Source organism: Epinephelus lanceolatus, chromosome 2, assembly GCF_041903045.1.
Source record: "Epinephelus lanceolatus isolate andai-2023 chromosome 2, ASM4190304v1, whole genome shotgun sequence".
Taxonomy (NCBI): domain Eukaryota; kingdom Metazoa; phylum Chordata; class Actinopteri; order Perciformes; family Serranidae; genus Epinephelus; species Epinephelus lanceolatus.
The window spans coordinates 38,076,688-38,097,665 of NC_135735.1; the positions used below are offsets into that span (position 1 = coordinate 38,076,688).

At 42.7% G+C, this 20,978-nt stretch overlaps 1 protein-coding gene across 1 annotated transcript in view; it reads left to right on the forward strand.

Moving 5' to 3' along the window:
- Window positions 1-20,668, forward strand: part of wtip (WT1 interacting protein) — a 33,505-nt gene extending 12,837 nt beyond the window's left edge. Inside the window, exons 3-8 of the mRNA XM_033628730.2 lie at window positions 10,474-10,541; window positions 11,983-12,045; window positions 12,314-12,444; window positions 13,643-13,694; window positions 14,582-14,650; window positions 16,654-20,668. Coding sequence (XP_033484621.1) covers window positions 10,474-10,541; window positions 11,983-12,045; window positions 12,314-12,444; window positions 13,643-13,694; window positions 14,582-14,650; window positions 16,654-16,806 — 536 coding nt within the window. The 3' untranslated portion in view covers window positions 16,807-20,668. The remainder of the gene's footprint in view (window positions 1-10,473; window positions 10,542-11,982; window positions 12,046-12,313; window positions 12,445-13,642; window positions 13,695-14,581; window positions 14,651-16,653) is intronic.
- Window positions 20,669-20,978: the final 310 nt, after the last annotated feature.

Sequence of the window (20,978 nt, forward strand, 5' to 3'; positions counted from 1 at the left end):
GAGGACCTCAATCAGACATTCACAAAGTGTACCAGACCTGCTTATCAGAGGGGGCAGGCCTGGCACGGTCTCACATTAAACTGCGTGATACATGTGCAGACAAACACACACACACACATAAGTGGACATGGTTTTAGGATTCTTGGGTGAATTCAGTTTGGATTTTCTCCCTTAAGAATTGCATTAAATAGCTTTATTTCTCTTGCACACCAGCCACATTCATCTCAGAGTTAAATAAGTACATCTGCTGGGGTACTTTATATACATAATGATAAAGATTAGCGCTCTCTTCTCTCACAGCTGCTATTTAAGTGCCATTAAACAAGGCATTTGTGCCCATCTGCGGCTTTAATTGTAGCGGGAGGAGTTGCACTTTCCTCAGTTTGCCACCAAATATATTTTCCCTCAGAAATCTGCTTGAACTGGAGTGAATATATGTTTCCATGTGAGTGTGAGGCAGGGTGTTGTTGAAAATAAGCACGCCTTCTCCAGATAAAATAAAAAAAATAAACATGCCATTTTGGGCTGGATGAGCAGACTGTCAGCCGCAAGGCTGATGAGTCATCTCTGTGTTACAGTAATCCAAACGGCCTCTGAAAGCACTGGCAGGAGAAGAGAGCTCAGGGGCTTGGATTTCTCAAATCATTCACCGCCACCAGTTGCACCTGCCAGGCAGCGGAAAGCAGAAAAATAGGGAACGTTCAGTTCTCTGTCTCTTGTTCCTGAAGTCATACTGTATGTTTACCTGCACACCTACTATAGCAGTGTTATTAGAAACACTTTGGCAGTACTCTGACTGTAGAAGCTCTCATGTAAATAAGTACATCTTCAAGATTCAAATATGATTTATAGGTGTAGAATAAATTGATACTAGATACCAGTCTATATATAAAATATATAGTTATACAAGTCAGTAGTTCGTTAGATGCTAACAAGTGTTCTCATTAGCAGGCGGTCAGAGAGCTGACAGCTAACAAGCCTGCAGCAGTGTTGTATTTCTGACACCCTCGATTTAACCTTTGTGGTTTGGTCGAGCTTGTAGCAGTGCAGTTGAGTTCCTCCTCTTCTTTTAATGACTAACAGACGGACTGGATGCTGTGAGACATGTTGCACCAAAGATGTGTGTTGTAATATCGATTTGAGCTGCAGCTAAATATTATTTTCAGTATTAATTAAAAGCAAGAGATTGATTCCCAATTCAATAAAATATCAAATATGAAATCGTGACATTTATTTATCCCTTACCTCCTAACAACAAAACGATCAGAAGTCTCTCTCTGTTGTCTCTTCGTAGAGATGCGTGGGTTGAAGTCAGCCGCAGTGCCTCAGGTCTTTATTCTTGGCATGACAAGTTGACTGTAGATGAACTCGTGCAGCAGTATATCACTCAGCTGTATTTACATTTCAGCTGCTGTATATTTGCACATTCTCACTGTAAACCTCATCATTATACCCATTAGCAGTCTGTGCTATCAGCTACATTACCAGACTATCAGTACATTGTACCATTCAACATAATATGGACACATTTACTAGTTTTAAGGGTTGTCAATTGTTCAAATATTGAAACACATAAAAATACATCAGCAGAATTTTCATAGCTGCTCTGCCTCCAAAGCCCAGAAGCACTATGATCACAGTATGAGAAAATAATGGTGCATCACAGACTAGAGGATATTATGAACTTATAAATAAATGATTTATCCAGCTGAGCTGTGAGAAAAAGCATTTTGTCTCACATACACACTCTCATCCCTCTCCTCTATACCTCTTCTCATATCTGTCTCTTTATGGGTCCACTTCGGTCCATTTTTAAAACATTGTGATGTCACCAATCATGTCTGAAAGTTTGGAAAGTGAAAATCTTTCCTGTAAACCCTTCAGCTGTCCAGATGTTCTGGAACACTGGTATGGACCAAGAGGGCAGAGCACACACTGTCTCTGTGTTGTGGCAAATTAGGGGCAAATCTGCACAGATATCTTGTATTAATGAGAGCATGATATGAGTCAGTGCTGGAATGTCTGTGTGTGTTGGTTTCTGTATTATTTTGGCTGGCTCAAGGGGTGTGGCAGCAATTACTGGTCAAAACAAAGTGAGATGATTCTGATACTAGTGGAGACCTGCATCATTCACGGTGGATAATATGCTCACTGCTGCCTGTGCTGTACCTTCCACGGCTGGTTTCTCACCAAAATTGCTCAAAATCTTGTTGAGACTGCAGGCCTACACACGCTCGCCATGACATGGTATAAAAAATCCTTTTGAAGCTCCTTTTGTGAGCAAATCACCACAGTTACATGTCCTTCTAGCCTGGCCAAAGCTCCTGTTTCTCTGCTAGAGACGGAGAATAGAGAGACTGAGTGATGCATCCAACCAGCAAGAGCAAGAGCAAAACCTCATCTTAGGTTTATTGTTGGTGACAAAATGACGCAGCAATGGAATAAAAAATATTGAGGTGATAAAATACAAATGACAGAGGACATCCTGTTGTTTTTGTCTGCTGATACTCATTTTCCACCTAAATCAGCGCCTGCATGCAGGTTTTTTAAACAAAGGAAAGCTTGCTAAAAATAGGCGACACACTCCTTTCCCATTCACAGTAGACGAGAGCTGTGTATATGGCTTTGCAGCAGATGAGCATTTTTTTACTGGTGTGTCACGTTCGACGTCATGGGCAGGCTGGAAAACAGGTTAGTAAACAGTAGAAAGCAGCTTGTAGGACAGTGAAAATGTTATAATGGTTAATTCTTACTAGACTACTTTGGAATGATGTTTTAGCGCTGCTTTTACAGATGTTATGTTGTGATGGCACGTCATTGCATCTGTTGCTGGCAAAGGGGCTAAAAGGATTTGCACCAGGGTGTTGTATTCACCAGGGTGTTGTATTTCCATCAATGTCAATCTGAGCTGGAGCTGATAAATACCTGTGACTACTGCAGAGTCATTTGATCCAGGTGTGAATGCCAACTGTAACATTTCCCTTTACATACAAAAGCGAGATGTTAGCAGGTGTTAGTTGTTGTTTTTTGTGCAGTGGGAAAGGGGCCTTAGTGTGGAAGCCATAGTTGTAGGAAAAACATGTAAAAACACCCCAACTCAACAATACCTTTTGTTGCAAAGGGAGTCCATGCCCTAAGAGGGATGAAACCTGATGTTGACACGCCTCCATGAGTTCCTTCAGTGAACGCAGCCAGGTCCGGGCTGTGAGTGGAAACATTCTGACTCATAAACCTGATTGAAGAGATCAAAACTCCAGCAACACTTGTGGCATACACATAACTTTATTGTCAGACCAATCAACCTGATTACACAGCCAGAATCAGAGATGTGGTTACATTGAGGTTTTCAGCTGTGGCCAGCGTCTACTGTAAGCCCCTTGTTCGGTCAATCAGGCAGTGCCAGAAATATCATACTTGAATTTTGTTGTGTCCTAACTTCACTTGCAGAGATTCAGTGAGCCTGCCTGCTTTATTTCTCTGTGTTCAGCTCAGGTTTGCTCTGCCAGAGATTACAGTTCTTATAATTAGTTACGAAAACTGTGAAATAATTTCATGACAAGATGAGCACTATTGAAAGTAATTTAACCATGCCATGACAAACACAGGAAAACAGCCGTCACAAAAAGGAATGGTTATCACATGTTTAAGCACAACAGGCATATGACCAACAGGAAGTTGACAAATACTGACCCACTCTTTAAGTAGCATTTGCAGTGTTAGATATTTCAAAGGTAAACACTTATATGCTTGATTAGACTATTTTTGTTGCACGTGTTGTTACACCTTAATCAACTTCACTTTTTAAAAAAGTTCAAACAAATTTGAACTGACGCATCCCGCATGGTGTCATACGATTGTGGTGCCTCTTTTATATTGTGTCTCCAGTTCTATCTTTTTCCTTAGAGCCTTCTACCAGAACAGCAACAGTGTCCTTGCATATAAACTTTGCTTTCTTTTGGTTCTTTTCACAAACTTCTGACAAGGTCCCTAAGGCCTTGTGAGGTGGAAAGTGGGCAGTCAGATGAGGTTGTCCAGTTAGCATTGCTCCTCACATTTCTGCTGCATCATTTGTACGGGTGGGGGGAAAATCGATACAGCATAGTATTGCAATATTTTTGTGTGGCAATATTGTATCATCACACAGACACCAATTATTGATTTTTTTATTTTATGAATTATTAATGTTAACAATACAGATTAAACATTCGGTAACCCACTAGAATAATATAATCAGTTGCTTTTTCAGTTTACTAGATGCATTTTGCTGCAATAAAAATGACTATAGTGAGATGAATCTGCTTATTTTATTTGATAAAACTGTTAAAGGCGCTGTATGTAAGAATGTGACCAAAACGGTTACTGCACTCAAATTCAAAATACTGCCGTGAGTCGTCCCCCCCCCTCCCCTACAGATTCAAGGTTGCTTGACAGCGGCACGCTGGAGACTGATTTGTTTGCCCATGGGCGGCTGCCGTGGCAGGGCCGCGTCGCAGCTTCCTTGATCTTTGGTTTTCCAGCGGACCGTTCGAGCAAGTCTGGCTTCTCTGCTGCTAATGCTGCTGCCGGGATACAGCTGAGGAGGAGCCGGCTGCTAATGCTATGTACCGGGACACTGCTAATGCTGCTTGCCGTGCTGCTGTAGCTCAGTCATAACTGTAACTGATGCTGAGACTCTATTGACTGCGTGACTGGTAGACGGCGGTGGGTGGCGCAACAGGCCAAAACAAAAATTCGAAGCATAAACTTGATTTGCGGACTGTAAAATTTTTTTTAAATGCGAATATTCTGGCTGTACTATTGTTGTCAGTGAGATCAGTATGTTATATGAACATTATTCCTTAGTCTCTGTGACATATTAGGAGGATTTTATGACTATTTGCTTTAGATTTCTTACATATAGCTCCTTTAATATTGAAAAAGTTTTCCTTTTTGAGGGCATAATGTGCCACTGAAAAAAGGTAATGAATCACATTATATTTTATCACAATACTCAGCATATTGCAACACATTTAAAATCGCAATAGTATTGGGTATCGTGATATATGTATTGTGATAATATCATATTGTGGGGCCTCTGGTGATTCCCACCCCTACTCATTTGGGTTACATGTGAGGCAACCCATAGAAGAAGAGGTTTAAACCTTCATCTCAGGTGTCATATAAAGAAATCCTGTCATCTTCACTTAGATTAACAGACTTGAACCCCAACATTGACCCTTACCTTAACATATTTGTATATGTGTATGTAGCCTTAAAGGACAACTTCAGTATTTTTCAACCTGGGCTCTATTTCCCCATGTGTATGTGTGCGTATGATTCATGGGTACAACTCGTTCTAAAATTGGTTCAGTATTGAGGGAGCCAGCAGCCGCGAGGTAGATATGGGGGCAAATGCGTCCCGTATAAGTTTGCGCATTAAAAGTGCTTTTTTTCGCCACTGACCAGTTCAGATCGCCAGTGCTATCTCTGTAAATAGCATACTAGCGTTTCCCTGACCCTTCGCCTCTTTCTGGCCGTGACGTCATTTCGCGAGAGCTTTGCTTGTTGATGGATGTTGACGATATATACGAGGGCAAAGTATGCAACAGTAAATGTGCGTCTTGGAGACAATTCTAGGTATCAGTATTACATGCATAAAGACATATTAGTTATACTTACTCGATGGATAGTTGACCATTTGGTCCCTGTGGTTTTGGCCGCCTCCTCCAATTTATTTTGGGCACATGAAAAAGGTATCTAGCGCTGCCCTGTTGATCACAGGGGGAAATCCTCTAACATAGTTACACAGCGTTTGGTAGTTTCTGTATCATCCCAGGACACATTGAGACCATGAATATTGGGCAACAGGTCCCACTTGTTGCAACACAGACATTCTTCCTCTGTGGGCATGGAGTCACAGCAAGGAGCACCACCAGTCCTCAGAGATTCGCGTTTGTGCAGCCGCTGCTTCACCCTCGTCTGCTCGTTGGCCCTCTCTCTCTATCCTCATCTGCTCTTCAGTTTGTAGGAGCTCGTCGTCCGTATACTCGGGCTCAAATAAGTACGGGCGGCCATCGAAATAAAAGGGCTCATCCTCATTCTCGAAATCGGGTAAATATGCAGCCATGATACAGATGCAGTAAAACTCTCAACTGTACTCCGGGACAACCAGTGCCACTCTCAGCGGCGCTCAGCATGGCTCCTCTGTTTTCTTCCAGCAACAAGCAAAGCTTTCGCAAGATGACGTCACAGCCAGGAGGAGGCGAAGGGTCAGAGAAACGCTTAGTATGCTATTTACAGAGATAACACCGGCAATCTGAACCAGTCAGTGGCGAAAAAAGCACTTTTAATGCGCAAACTTATACGGGACGCATTTGCCCCCGTTACCGTTGTAGCTCGTTTCGCGGCTGCCGGCTGCATCCGCCTCCCTCAATACTGAATCAATTTTAATACGAGTTGTACCTATGAATCATACGCACACATGCACATGGGCCCAGGTTGAAAAATACTGAAGTTATCCTTTAAACATTTGATTGGGAAAACTTGTAGGTGGCAGCTTGGGATGAAGTGATTCCGGGAGCCCTTTGGTCAGGGCAAGTAAGTCCCAGGTTTCTTAATGAATCATGTATGGGAGATGATCATACATTGGTATCTTAGCATCAGGTACAACATGAAAGTCTAATCTAGGCTAAAAGGTATAGAAGAAAAAATATGTACAGTCTTCCATGGCTACTTGTAAATGTTGCTGGGGTTTTTTTTCGTGGAAACAAGTGCATTCCACAAGGAAATTTAGCCGAATAACACCACTGCCATGGTGACACATCAGACCTTTTTCACTGGACAATGCTTATTTCCATGGCAACAGCATTACTCAAAATTAGTGCATTAGTAGAGTGAGCTCTTATTCCCAGATAAACAAAAATCACTAGCAACCAGCTTTAAAAAAGTGCGAAGGTCCGGGTGGTAAAGCCTCAACAGTAGCACTGTGGGCAAAGAGCAAGTGCAGAATGTCAGTCATCAGTACGTCATTAATAATAATGTTGCAGTCAAGTTTACATTTGTAGGGTAAATTACGCTTTTAAATATTGCTTTTACTGTAGTTTTTCTAGAAATAGTGTGTTTTTCAACACAGTTATTCTTGGCCATATAAAACTTGACATAATTTTCTGTTTTTCAAGCAGTTGTAATTCAACATATGCCTTTTTTTTTAATAGTAATATAAGACTCTGATCTGATGTTTATGAGGTTTACACTTGGATCTTATTGTGCAGTAAAGTTTGTATCACATCCAATTCCATTTCATGTTAAAAAGATCTTAAATTTAGAAGTAGCTTGTAAACGGAGCTGCTGCTTCTATCACTTGTAGTGCTGTGAGGAGGTTCGGACTCTCTGCAGCGCTGTCTGGTGACAAAAGGCCAGAGGAGAGAGGGGCAGGCATGGAGCCCTCCCCCTCTTTTTCTCGACGAGGGAAGCGGGCAGAGAGCGGGTGTTGGAGAGGTGTGGGGGGTTGAATGGGACCAGCTAGTGACCTCAGGCAGAAAGAATGTCCCCGTTTGCTCAGTCGGCCCGCTCCCCTAGCAGCGCTCCACACAGTCATCAGCGCTGGGGCCTTTGTGTTCACCTTCCAGACCCCAAACTCCAGAGCAGAGGCCACAGACGAGCACACAGCAACACCTCGCAGCCCCTGCTGCTGCACTGTTCGCTATAATCTCACTGTTTCTACAAGTTTAGCCTCTCCAAAGTCTCAGTTTTGAAGACAGTGTCTCTGAAGAGTTGCTTCACATGGAGTTCTTCCTCAATCCTGCTTTTCTCTTTGCTCCACACTACCAAAATGCTAATTGCTCCTCAGTCTCAAAGTCTTAAAAGTCTCACCTATTGTGTGGACAGCATTCCTCGGCTGCTCCAGCCATTTATGTGGGTGTTAATGTATTGCCATCTCCCAGCATTGTGACACTGTGTTTGTGTGTGAAATACAACGATTGCATAAATTTCAGTGTTAAAAAGAGAGAGGGGTGTGGGTGTGGGTGTGTGTGTGTGTGTGTGTGTGTGTGTGTGGGGGGGGGCATGTCTTTCCCATGCTGGGACACCCATAAAATCAATGGTGGCTCGGGACGACAATTAAATCTGACTAATCCAGCAGATTTATGAGATCCGTGTGCTTCGTCTGCCAGGCTCGGGTGAAGTCATCGCGCTGCCAGAGAGACACCGCTGCTGTTAAATGAATTTGAATGGGCGAGCTGTGAGGGGTGCATGGCAGGGGGCTGCAGAAGCCAGCCCGCAGCAGAATTTCCTTTTAGATTGGATTCAGACTTGGATTCTGATGAATGAAGACTCACCCAGAGGAATTCAGCCTTCACACTTGGAGCTGGAAGCTCAGTATGCTGAACCTGGGCCCGCCATGGTGTGGACATGTTTCTGTGGATGTGTTTTTTCAGGGAGTAGGACTGCAACTATTGATTGTTTTCATGATATTTCAGACAACCAGAGTGATGTCTAAAAGTTGCTTCATCATTCTAACCAGCAGCCAAGAATATCTCACTGTTTATTTGATACTGATGTGGAACACTGAGTGAAGCCAACAGTAGCAGCAAAAGTTTGGTCTTGTATCTTTATGACTGAGCAAAAGTTGTAATGGATAATCAGACTGTTGCGTTTCAATAATGCTGATTGATTAATCATTTCAGCTCTGGTGTTAATACATGTGTCAAAGTTAGGGACATCCTCTGTCCAGCCTGCTGTTGTTGGTCTGTCTGTGAACAGTGCACAATGGCAGGGAAGGGAAGAGGAGAGATTTTGGGGGGAGGTTTGGAAAGCAGCATGCTGTATTGATTGTGTATGGGTTGTGAATGGAATCCTGGTGGGATCAATGGTCGAAGTAATTAAACTGAGGCGCATATGTCCGGCCAGCCATCTGCTCTACACTGACCTGCTGTTGTGGGCATAAAGTAAAGATACAGGAAGAGGTATACAGTATGATGTATTTTTCTTTTTAAGACATTTTTGGGGCTTTTTAGCCTTTAATGTATAGGACAGACAAGCGTAAAGGGGGGAGAGAGAGAGAGGAAGTGACATGCAGCAAAGGGCCACAGGCTGGAGTCGAACCCGGGCCGCTGCGGCAACAGCCCTGCACATGGGGCGCCCGCTCCACCACTAAGCCACCAGCGCCCCCAGTATGATGTATTTTGACTGAGAGTGTCAGAAGTTATTCAAAATTGTGTGCACGTTATTTGGTGAGCTATGTCTGATATCTGTTCATTAATTGGCTGAGTGTGCTTTTAGCATGCTGCTATAACAACCTCTTCGCTTTTGGGAAGGCTGCCTGGCTGTAAGGATTTAGTCTCAATAGGATCCCAAGAGCATTTTAAGATCCGCTCGCACCAAAAACTGGTGAAGGGCAATGAATCTACACGTCTCTGCAAATTGTTTGTGTCTAGAAGCTTGGTGACGGAGCAATTATACTTGCAAGTGAACTGCTGTAGTTGGTGAGCTGACTGCTAACTTGGTAGCTGGTCAGTCACAGTTGCTTCAAGAGCTTCTCTCTTTTATCTCTGTAGTGTTCTCTTTACACCCACATGGCGTTTGGTTTAGCTTTGTACACTATTTCTTGTAATGAAAGTTTTTTGAAGAGGGAAAATAAGCTCTCTGAGCTAGCAAGCCTGCTAAAGATAGGCCAGCCTGGTCGCTAACAAAACAGTAACTTCACTGAGTTTATTCAAAAGATGTGTTTGTACCACTGACTCCTGTCTCATAACTGTCAACTTTGCCATTGCTCTCTTGTGGCACTGTTCCATCTTCACAGAGGAGGTTGTAACATAGCTAATGAAGCTATGATAGCTTCCCTTATTTTGGACCCTCCAACTTTCCATCCCCTCCAAAGTAAGCACCGTCCAGATGGCTTGCTATTGGTCAACAGAACATGATTCTGCAGGTCAAAGTTCATCAAAGCTGAACGCAATGCAAAAAACATTTGCACTGATTATGATTTTAAATGCTGGCTTGACCCAGATGCACATGGGAGAAATTTACCTTCCTGGCAGAAATCTATTCATTTTACCCAAACCATATTTTTTCCTTAACCAAAAACAGACTTTCTGGCAGAGAGCCCTTAAACCTGACAGCAACTGGGATTTGGTGCGTTTGGGCACTCAGGGTGGGTGTTAAGGCCTGGCTCACATTTATCACTCCAGAGCTTTGTGCAGGCCAGTGAAGTTCATTCACACCAAACTGAGAGGACATTTTCTTGATGGACCTGACTTTGTACATTATGGTATTATCAAGTTCAAATAGGGAAGTGCAGCACACAGTTGCCTAAACTATTGCATGCTGCAGCATTAAAACTTGCTTTAAATGGAACCAAGATGTAAAAAATAGCCCTAAACCAAAAATGAATAAAAGGGGCGTCCACATATTTTAGGTCATGTAGTGTATCTGCAGCGGCACATTGACTAAACTCTTCTTCAGTATGGTGATTTCATTGGTTGCCTCTCTTTTCAGGACGGAGGCTGCGAGGGAAGGCGTTCTACAATGTCAACGGGAAGGTCTACTGTGAGGAGGATTTTCTGGTAGGTCACCTGAATGTTCATGATTATGCATTTTGTTCTGTGATGAGCAGATCAGTAGGTAGCACCATATCATCCCCTCACGGTGGGGTGACAGAGGGCTGGGGCGGAGCAGAGAGCGAGGGATTAGGATCTCAGGCTACATTCTGCAGCCCTCCAGAGAAAATGGACATGGCAGCTATAATTAGGAGTTTAGCACCACCCCTCCAATTCACGCTAATTTCCCCCAAATTTCCCCAAGGAGCTCAATTACCCTGACGAGCTGCTCCTCAGCACTTACAATTTAGACCAGGAGGATGGCAGCTGTAGCTTTCAGGTTCCTGGTCCATCTGCTTCAGGTTAAGAAGGCAGACATAGGGCCTGCTCTCACGATGCCTTCGTGCCTTTGATGATATTGTAGACGAAGATGTTAATTGTGCAAATTTAAAGAATTCAATTTCTGATCATTATTGTTTTGTGTACTGTAGCTGATGAAGAACATTTGAATAAAATGTGACAGCCAATTTCCAAACATTGAGGAAGGAGCTCACAAAAGGTTCCTGTAATATAACTGTTGAAAACTGCTTTGTGATCCAAACAACTTCACAATGCATGGCCTCATCTGCTGTCAACACTTCCTGTTTAAAAGCAGCTTCCCCCCCAGGGTTCAACTTGTTGATCTGTTGGGAAATATTTAAATTCCTGTTTCGCACTTCACAATCACTGCCACTTTGTGCTAAACTGATGCTGGAGGTCAGGTGACAGGATGAGACTAATCTTCTTCCGTGTCTCTGATACAGCTAAGACTTGATTAGTCTGGCTTGCCACCCCAGGGGTGTCCCCAGGGTCAGGGGAGGTAGTGGCAGATGGTAGATCTGGAGTGGAGATGTCAGGGCAAGGGACAGCCTGCCCATCACCACCTCCCACCTCCACCTGGTAGCCGTGTCTCCTCTACCAGCACCCCCCACCCCGAGTCATCAGTTCACGACCCTGAGGGGATTGTGAGCTGCAGATGGTCACCTTCATTATCTTCCTACACTCTAGGTTAAAGGGAAAGGAGCTACTGATGTGACACAAGGTGTTTTGTTTCCTGTAAGACACTTCACACCCTGTTGGCCCTGTGGAGATGCTCATCAGCCAGCAGTCACACGGCAAATCCCGAATGTGGGTAGATTTAAGTGTATAAATATGATGGACCTTGCAGAAAAACAGCAGTAAAATAAATATTAAAAACAGCATTAGATTAGGCACCACAGGCTGAAGCTGCCCGATGAGCTTGTCAGCTGAGATTCTGTAAGAAAACATTTTCATGTTCATTTAAAGAGCGCAGCAGCACCCTCTATAGATGAGTCTTGGACTGAAAGAAGTTCATGCATCAGGTGTGAAGCTGCACATGTTCTACTGATTGCATTGCTACTAGAAAATTCATTGCTGAAGATAATAAATCCTGTGTCTTGTTTTTCAGTACTCTGGTTTCCAGCAGACGGCAGAGAAGTGTTTCGTGTGTGGTCACCTCATCATGGAGATGGTAAGAGCTTTATCAAATACAACATGTAAAGCAAAGAATAAACAGATGTGCAATATATCAAATCTTCCATATTCTTGAGACAGTATTTTGTTTATGGTACGTAAAGCAAAGTAACTACTCTCACATTCTTGGGCATTATTTACTCCTGCGCCCTGAATAATAACAACATTGCCAGTGCAGTAGGTACATGTTTCGCATCACACTCACATCGCTCCCAAGTCTTACCGTTATCTTGTGTCTGTTTTTCCTTTTGTGTGTGGGCGTCTAGATTCTCCAGGCACTAGGCAAGTCCTACCATCCTGGCTGTTTCCGCTGTGCGGTGTGTAAAGAAGGTCTAGATGGAGTGCCTTTCACTGTGGACGTTGAAAACAACATATACTGTGTCAAAGATTATCACACGTAAGGAGAACAGCTCTCTGCACACTAATAAAATGTGTTCACTGCATGACAGGATATGGTCTGGGATTTGCAAACAAGCTGTTCAGCACCAAAAGGATAGTTTATCACAAAATGTACGGTACTCACTCTACTCCTGAAACTGCATTTTTTCGGGTTGTCGGAAAACAGTGTCTCAGGAATGCCTAAAGGGAATTTCTTCAAATTTGGCACAAATGTCCACTTTGACTCAACAATGAACTGATTAGTTTTTGGTGGTCAAAGGTCAAGTCTGTGTGACCTCATCTGTCTCATTCATGTGAACGTGATATCTCATCAATACCTTGAGGGAATTTCTTCAATTTTGGCGCAAATGTTCACTTGGACTCGAGAATTAACTGAATAGATGTTGGTGGTCAAAGGTCAAGGTCACTGTGACCATGTCTGTCTCATTTTTGTGAACGTGTTATCTCAAAAACACATTGATGGAATTTCTTTAAATTTGGCACAAATGTCCACTTAGACTCTGTTTTAGACTCTGATTGGATTTCAGTAGTCAGAGGTCAAGGTCAGTGTGACCTTGCATCCGTCTCATTGTCGTGAACACGATATCTTAAGAACACTGAGAGAATTTCCTAAAATTTTACGCAAACGTCAGCTTGGTCTGAAGAATAAACTGATTAGAATCTTGTGGTCAAAGGTCAAGGTCAGTGTGACCTCACAAAATATGTTTTAGGCCATAACTCGAGAATTTATATGCTAATTATGACAAAACTTCACACAAATATCTAATAGGATAAAATAATGAAGTGATGACATTTTGTATCCAAAAGGTCAAAGGTCAGCTTTGACCTTGACATCATAATGTTCTGCATTAAACACTTTTCTGGCCATTATTCAATGTCATATCGTAGGAACAAACGATACTGAATTGGTGACACTCATCTAGGGTGCCCACCTTGAAACTGTGCTGATTGTTTAGATCTTCTGTGTTGTCCGGGGGACAGTGGATGTGAAGCATCCATGTTTCCACAGACATGGATGTAAATTGTAAGAGAAACTTGACCTTTGCGCAGAGGCATACAACCACGGGGCGATAATTCTAGTTTAAACTAGTACTAGTCCTGCTATTTAGTGTGGAGTAAGATGTCAACTGATGAACACCACACAGAGACTCCCTACATTTTCATGTATTTAATTTTTGTTATGTTTTAATTGACAGGGTTTTTGCTCCCAAGTGTGCCTCCTGCAACCAGCCCATTCTCCCAGCCCAGGTAAGGACCTTACCTAATTGCATATCATATCTAACATATCTTACTTATCAGTAAAGTTTGTCATTTCCAAGAAATATACTACTGAATTAACCAACTAAACAGCCAACCCTGCCTAGAAAGAAGCACGATGGTGCTTGATTAACAGGGCTAAAAACTCATAAATCTTAAGTTTAATGACATCATGAAACTAAAATAGATATTAAAGTTTTTATTTATCACGTATGTCTTGCATTGATCCTCACCTGTACATCAGTATCTGGCCCAACAATGACAATCATTCTTAATAGCTTTTTAGAGTTTGCCTACTACATTTCTATTGGCTACCGTGACAAGTCCCTCCCTAGCTTCCTGTTGTTACAGGAAACAAGTAAATATATGGAATCACATCCACTAGCCATTTGAACAGGACTTAAATGACACATTTAATATCACTTTTGCAGACAAGATTGTATAGGTTCAAAGATAAACATTGGATGAGATATTTTTCAAAATGAATGTATAGCATTTTAAAATTTAGACGGCCATCTGAGACAAATGTGCATCAGGTCTTTGATTGTCTTGGTTTCTATTCATGTGTCATGGAGCAAACAAAGAACTAATCCCTGTTTTAATAGCCACTTTTATCGGCGTGCAGCAATGTTATCATAAGATCAAAAAAACATCCCAAACTTTCTCCTTCTGTTAGCCATAAAACCATGTGTATGAATAGAGCAGCCCCGGTCTATCACTCTGTACAGAGAGTGTGGAGCAAGTTGTGTGTGTGTTGCTTCAGGACACATGGCAGCTGCGGGGATCAAACCTGAGACCTGCTGGTTATTGGACCATCACTTTAATGAGACACTAGACTGATGTAATGTGAAGGTCTGAATGTGCGTTTGTCCCACCAGGGCTCTGAGGAAACCATCCGGGTCGTTTCTATGGACAAGGACTACCATGTGGAGTGTTACCACTGTGAGGTGAGATGCGCCTGCTGCCTGTACTCTATCCACACACACAGTCAGACACACGTGGTATGAGTAAGAGCAGTTTACCGTGCATGTGATTTGACTCGAGTCAATTCAGCACCACTCTGTATGATTCAACATTTTCAGGCTGTTGTAAAACACAGAAAATATTTACACACACAGCTCACACTGTTGAACCACACACATACCTGTGCGTGCACAGACGCATTCATGTGCACATGCACTCAGGCCCACAAATACAATGAACCAGGGTAAGAGCTGCAAATCGTGGGACGAAACCAGACTCTGAGCGTGAATCACCACTGCAGTCTGCTGCTGAATGAATGACACACACACACACACACACAGAAAACACACACAGACGGATACCAACTCAAGGTTATAGCTCAACATTGTGACTCATTGACAAACACATTCCAGTGTTGAGCTCTGAACTCAGCTGGGGACTTGTTGCTCAAACCAGACTTGTGAAATCCCAGTCATCCTGCCACTCAGCTCCGTCAGATGGTCTGCAGTTCATGTGTGACAGAAAGGTTAAATGAACAAATCGCACCATCCTGTAGTGATTCAGCATTTTTTTTATCAATTGGAAATACTTAAATGTGAGATATTTCTACTGTCCTCATGAACAGAATAAAACAGTCTAATTTCTATGAATGGCTGACATCCCACTTCACAGAAATGGATCAGATCATTATGTAAGCAGCGGGTAATGATTCAGCTGATGTGTGGAGAGGGGGGCTTGTGGACAGAGGAAGGGTAAAGTCCAGAGCTGAATCATCCGGGAGACTGTAAATTCATTACATATTGAAAAAGAAAAAAAACGTGTTTTTCAGATTCTGTAACACATTTTTTCAAGGAGATGCAACAATACTAAGCTGAAGATGCAGTGTGATTCACACGCACATTCATTTATAATGCAAGAATTTTCAGCCGCTTTATCCAGGTATGAATCGTGATAGCTGCAGAGTGGTTGAGAACCAGTTTATGTAATTCTACTCCCCATGGGGTCTCACCCCTGTCGGATGTGCAGAGAACTCCTCCGCAGCTTCAAGGTTCAATGTATTCATTCATAAATGCATGGAATTTGCAGTGTCAGCCAACACAGATATGTAAAAGAAATACACAAAAAATGCACAAGATAAGACAGGGACCTGTCTGTGAGGCACACAGAACTGGCTCCTTTCATACTCAGAATTCCTTCTGGACATCTGAACTCAGCACCCTTTCACCCTAGGGTCCAGTAAAACAGCCGCATGACTGAAGTAACTATTGCCACATTTCCACTGCATGGTTTACCTCGGCTTGACTCAACTCACTTTTGGTACCAGGTCCTTCTCTCCATTTCATTTTATATTTTTATTGTCAGCTGATGGCAATAGTGACACCCCATGAAACTGCCACAATGTCATCTTCAATGCAGCACTCACTGAACCCTTTCATTGGCGACAAACCTGAGGAACATCTGAGTCGAGTGAATTCGGAAATTGCAGCCGCTCTTGATGGTAGCTTGGCTATTTTAAAATGGCAGGTTTGTGCAGGATGTCTTGTGTTGTACTGGTGATGGTTCTCTCTGACTCACCAGTGGTCTGCAGTGTTTAAACTCCATCTTTTAACCTAACCTAAGCCCAAAGTTGTACCAAAAAAGTACCTTTTAACAGGTAGTATCCAAAATTTATGCTAATAGAAAACCGAAAAAGAGCGAGTTTTGTTGAGTAGAGCCGTGCCAGTGGAAATGCAGTGGAAATGCTGCGTATGTTAGTGCATTAAGTCCACCCTGCCCCTCATTGAGCGCTCACTCACCACCAAAACCCAACAACTCACTCTCAGTGATTACAGTTTTCTTTTAAATACTTATCGTATGAGATGACAATAAAAGTGATAATTCAGCAGATGTGAGCTTAAAAGAATAGTTCAGTTCACTCACATCTGGGTTTAGTTATTGATTGTCTTTGTGGTTTGTTCATGTTTCTGTCTTTATGCCACTCTCTCAGGACTGTTGTCTCCAGCTAAATGACGAAGAGGGCCACCGTTGTTATCCACTGGAAGGCCACCTGCTCTGCCATGGCTGCCACATCCACCGGCTCCAGTCGCAGGTCCCTGCCCACCTGCCCCCCAGCTACCCCCTCCATGTCACTGAGCTGTGAGGGGGAGAGGAGGGTGGGCAGCAACCATGCCCTGCCTCCCAGGTGATCCGAGACACCAGCAGTGGGGGAAAGAAGGCCTGCACCCCCTCCAGCAGTTCCAGGGAAGCCTCTGTGTGGCCATCTGAGCTACTGCCCCTGTCCTCAACTGGACGGCCAGGCTGTGGACTAACACACTCAGCTCCCACCACAAGCCCTGCTGTCATATGACAGGGCTGGGAAAAAGGGTCCCCCTCCTCCTCCATCTGTGGTCCTTTCCTCCCCTTTCCCCTCGGGTGCCTATCCCTGAAAGCCAACACGCCGGCTCACCCAGAGGCCCCCGGTGACGTCACACAGCCTGACCCCTGCACATTCATCAAAGAGAGGGTTTTCGGATTGGAGGGGAGGACGCACACTCGTCTCTCTCCTAGCTTCCCTCTCTTCCTTTCCATGTTTTTCATTCCTGTGCTCTGACTGAAGCGGTTTACCGCAGTGAATTCACCAGTGCTGTCACGTCTGAGAACGCCACTGATGTCGGCGTCAGGGAGGCCAGGGAACGAGCCACTACATTCCAGTGCTGGTTGGACGGGACAGACCCCAGGGTGGGCATGCTGTGCCTTCAGAGCGGGCTCTCTCCATGCAGCTTCTAAACACTGAAATGGAGTCCTGCTAAAGGCTATGCAAAGGACACCCAGCATCATGACACAGGGCTGTGAGAAAAACTCTTAACTCAAGCTCATCGCCCTGCACCAACCCCGAAATAACAGATGCACCGTAGCACCACAAGCCCAGAGGACCGACTGACATTCCACTTAGAAGTCTTAGACGAGACCTCGAGAGATTCACAAGCAGTGTCTTAATTAATGATTATATTATGACAGAAAAAGAAAATTTTAGATGCACATAGAATGTCTTTTATATATGAATATATATTTTGCAGATGTTTTCCACATAAGATCATAGATGTAGATTCTCATTTATTTGTTTTTGCTGCGCTTGCGATAGATTCAGAGGTGAAACACGTTGTCTGTCTTGAAGCCTCTGAAGATTTCAGGTCTGTTGTATCATTTCTCCTCCAGGATGCAGAGCCTCTACATGTCTGTCAGTGGGTCACAGATCCACTGGCTCAAATGGTATTTGCCTTCAGTTATCTTTTCCCACTTTGAGTACCAAATGTTTAGCGCCAAAAGCTTGTTGAAGGCACCAGTCTGTTCCTTTTAACCTACATATCCCAGCTCTCTCTGCTAATAGACATTTCTGCATACCTTAAATTCACCATCTTTGGTTAAACCTAAATCAGTGTATTTATTGTAAATGCAAGTTACTAAAAAAGTAATAGTAAATTGAAAAACTTGACAGATTTTGATCACTGTGTATTTGTGTCACAACTGATGCCAGCACTATCTGTGTTTGAAACATACAAGCTGATCTCGTTAGCCTCTGGCTCTAAACAAGCAGTTAATTTGAAGTTCTGTGTGATTCCTTGTATTTTCATCGTACCTAATTCTCACAAAAATGTAACAAAGCATTTAGGTCCCTTATCTTTAGACTTTTCAGAATTGCACATTCTGACCTTCTGTCAAGGGTGCTACTATTTTGCCAAGTTATCACACAGAGCTTCGAGATTAAGATTAAAGCTTAATCTTAAAATCTAAGAGCTTAGCTAGAAATTGGTCTTTAAATACGGAGATTTAGGCCCCGTGGTTGAGCAGCAAAAGACTGTTGACTAAAAGACATTCAGCAGTGGTCATCACAGAACCAAATGCAAACTGTTGAAGTATATAAGCTAAATAAGTATTAATGAGCTCTGTGGTTTAAACTATGAAAAGGCATTAAGAGACAGAAGAACTCTGATTGGAAAAGATTTGGTTGAACATCTGTATGTTAAATAAACAGAGTGCTTGTAGTCGTGAGACAAATAGACAACATGTTGCATGCAGCTCATCAGAGGGACTGATCTGGACTAAAAATCATTTCATCAATCAACAACATATACCTATTCCACATTTATGCTTATATATCATTTTCCAGTGCTCACAAGCATTTGTTAATGACACAAGTCATCTGGTGACTGTAATGGTTTTCTGAGCACCCATAGCTACGTTCCCCCAGAGAGGAGCCTAATGTCAAAGGTCCCAGGTCATTTGAAAGTAATTTTCTGCCACCGACACCTGTCAGTGTCATCATGCGGCATCTGGCCCATCTGGTACTCAAGAGAAAAAGAAACAGATTAATTTATTTATTTGCAAATACCTTTTTGCCCCAGGTGTGTTCAAGGCACTGTTTCCTGGTATGTTTTTTTCCAGACACTGGTTTTATGTCATATGAGCACTGAGAACACAGTGCGTTTCTACGAGGAACCTCCTCTTGTCCGCATGCCTTAAAGACAGAACAGGTATGTTTGTGTGTCTCGCTCTGGTTTGCCATGCAGTCTGCTGTCATGTCGTGGGGGGACGTCCCTGAAAATGCGGAGCTGCTGGTCTCACCCGTGTTTTTAGGGAGTCCGCTCATGTTTCCCATGCTGGTTGTGTGTGTCTGTTTGTGTGAATGCAAAAACAAAAACTACATGAGACAAAAACACTTGAAACTCTGAGCTGTAGTGGTGCTGGGAAAAAAAGTCTCACCCCTCTGCACTTGGTTACTGTCATCTTTTTTCCCCTCAGATTGGCACTCAGTAGATCATTCCCTGTACATGTCAGATCTTAAGGTATTTTAGGAACCTTCTGTTATTGAGGAAAATTCTGCCTTGCTCTTGCATTGAGCAAAAATCTGGTGTAGCTCGACGGTAACTATGCCTGCTTATTTCAAAGACGAGCAAATTGTGAATGTGTTTGTGTGTGTGTGTGTGTGTGTGTGTGTGTGTACTAGTGGCAGGGCCATGGCACATGCACCTCACTGTGTTTGCAGGGCAGTGCAGCATCCAACACAGTGACCCCTGCTCTCTCTGTTGTAACCCAGTGATGATTTTGATGACTGCGTCCACCCCAACTTCTTCTAGATGTTTGTGTCTAAATCTTAGTGTTTGTTTGAACTTTGGTGTGGTAGCATCATATTGACGGTGTGTTCAAGTAACTAATATATCATCCTCTGACTACCACCTATCTGGTATTCAAACTAGAACAAAACAAGCACCAAGTATTACAGGCAAACACTGGCTCCTATTCATATATTACTGTACACGCAGGTCAGAACAAATACTACTGAATGTGTGATGAAAACAGAGACTGAAGCAGAGACTGAAGGCAGGGGTCACCACAGGCAGGAAGTGCTTTCTAATGTAACCTGATGTGATGAGATTCACTCGAATGTAATGATGGTTAGTGTTGTATATTTGTAAAAGCAGAAAAGGACAGCATATGTGAGACATTCCCCTTGTTATTTGATCAACCTCAATTTTGTATAAGGGTTCTGGTCAAGTAATGTGTGCTATACTTGAAGAAAGAGGCATTTTTTGAACTGCACCATATCAACCCCCCCCCCCCCCAAGAAAAACTTAACAAGATCAGAGTGCTCCCCCTTTAAAGATGTCTTAATTCACCATTTTAAAAGTACTACTTCAGTTTCTATTGCATAGCACACAGCTAGTTACCCTGTACATAAAGAGGATAGTTTTTGTTATTTTATTTTTCTGTCAAAAATCACTTGGAAAGAGAAGACTTCTTCTCCTACTGGTAGTTCCAACAAGCACATCTGTCACACATCTTTTGTAACGCTAAGTGTTTTGATTACCTAGATGGTTCATAAAAAAAGGAAACTAGATCTATTTATCTAAACATGAAAAAAGTCTAAAGTTATTTAATGTATTAAAAATCGGGACGTATCATTTAACTGTAGATGACATAATCTGCTTTTTCAATAAAGTGGTTTTGTAGCTAACTGCAAAAAAGTCTGGTTGTTCCTTATGTGCTGTTTTTGTTTTTCTTTCTGTCATGTTGTATAAATCAAGAACCCCTTCTTTATCACTCTAAAACTGAAATTCCACATATTTTGGGTAAGCAGATATTAAGCTATATGTAGAATAACAACAATTACTCATAATGTACTAAAATGTTTGCGCTTGGCAGGCTGTAATTATCAATGACAGATTATGACACTGAATGAAATTTGTCCTAAATAATACTCTTTAAAAAGAAATGTTTGCAGTCAGATGTATAAATCATAAGAAACTATCTTTCAATGGTCTCTGAGGACAGAAT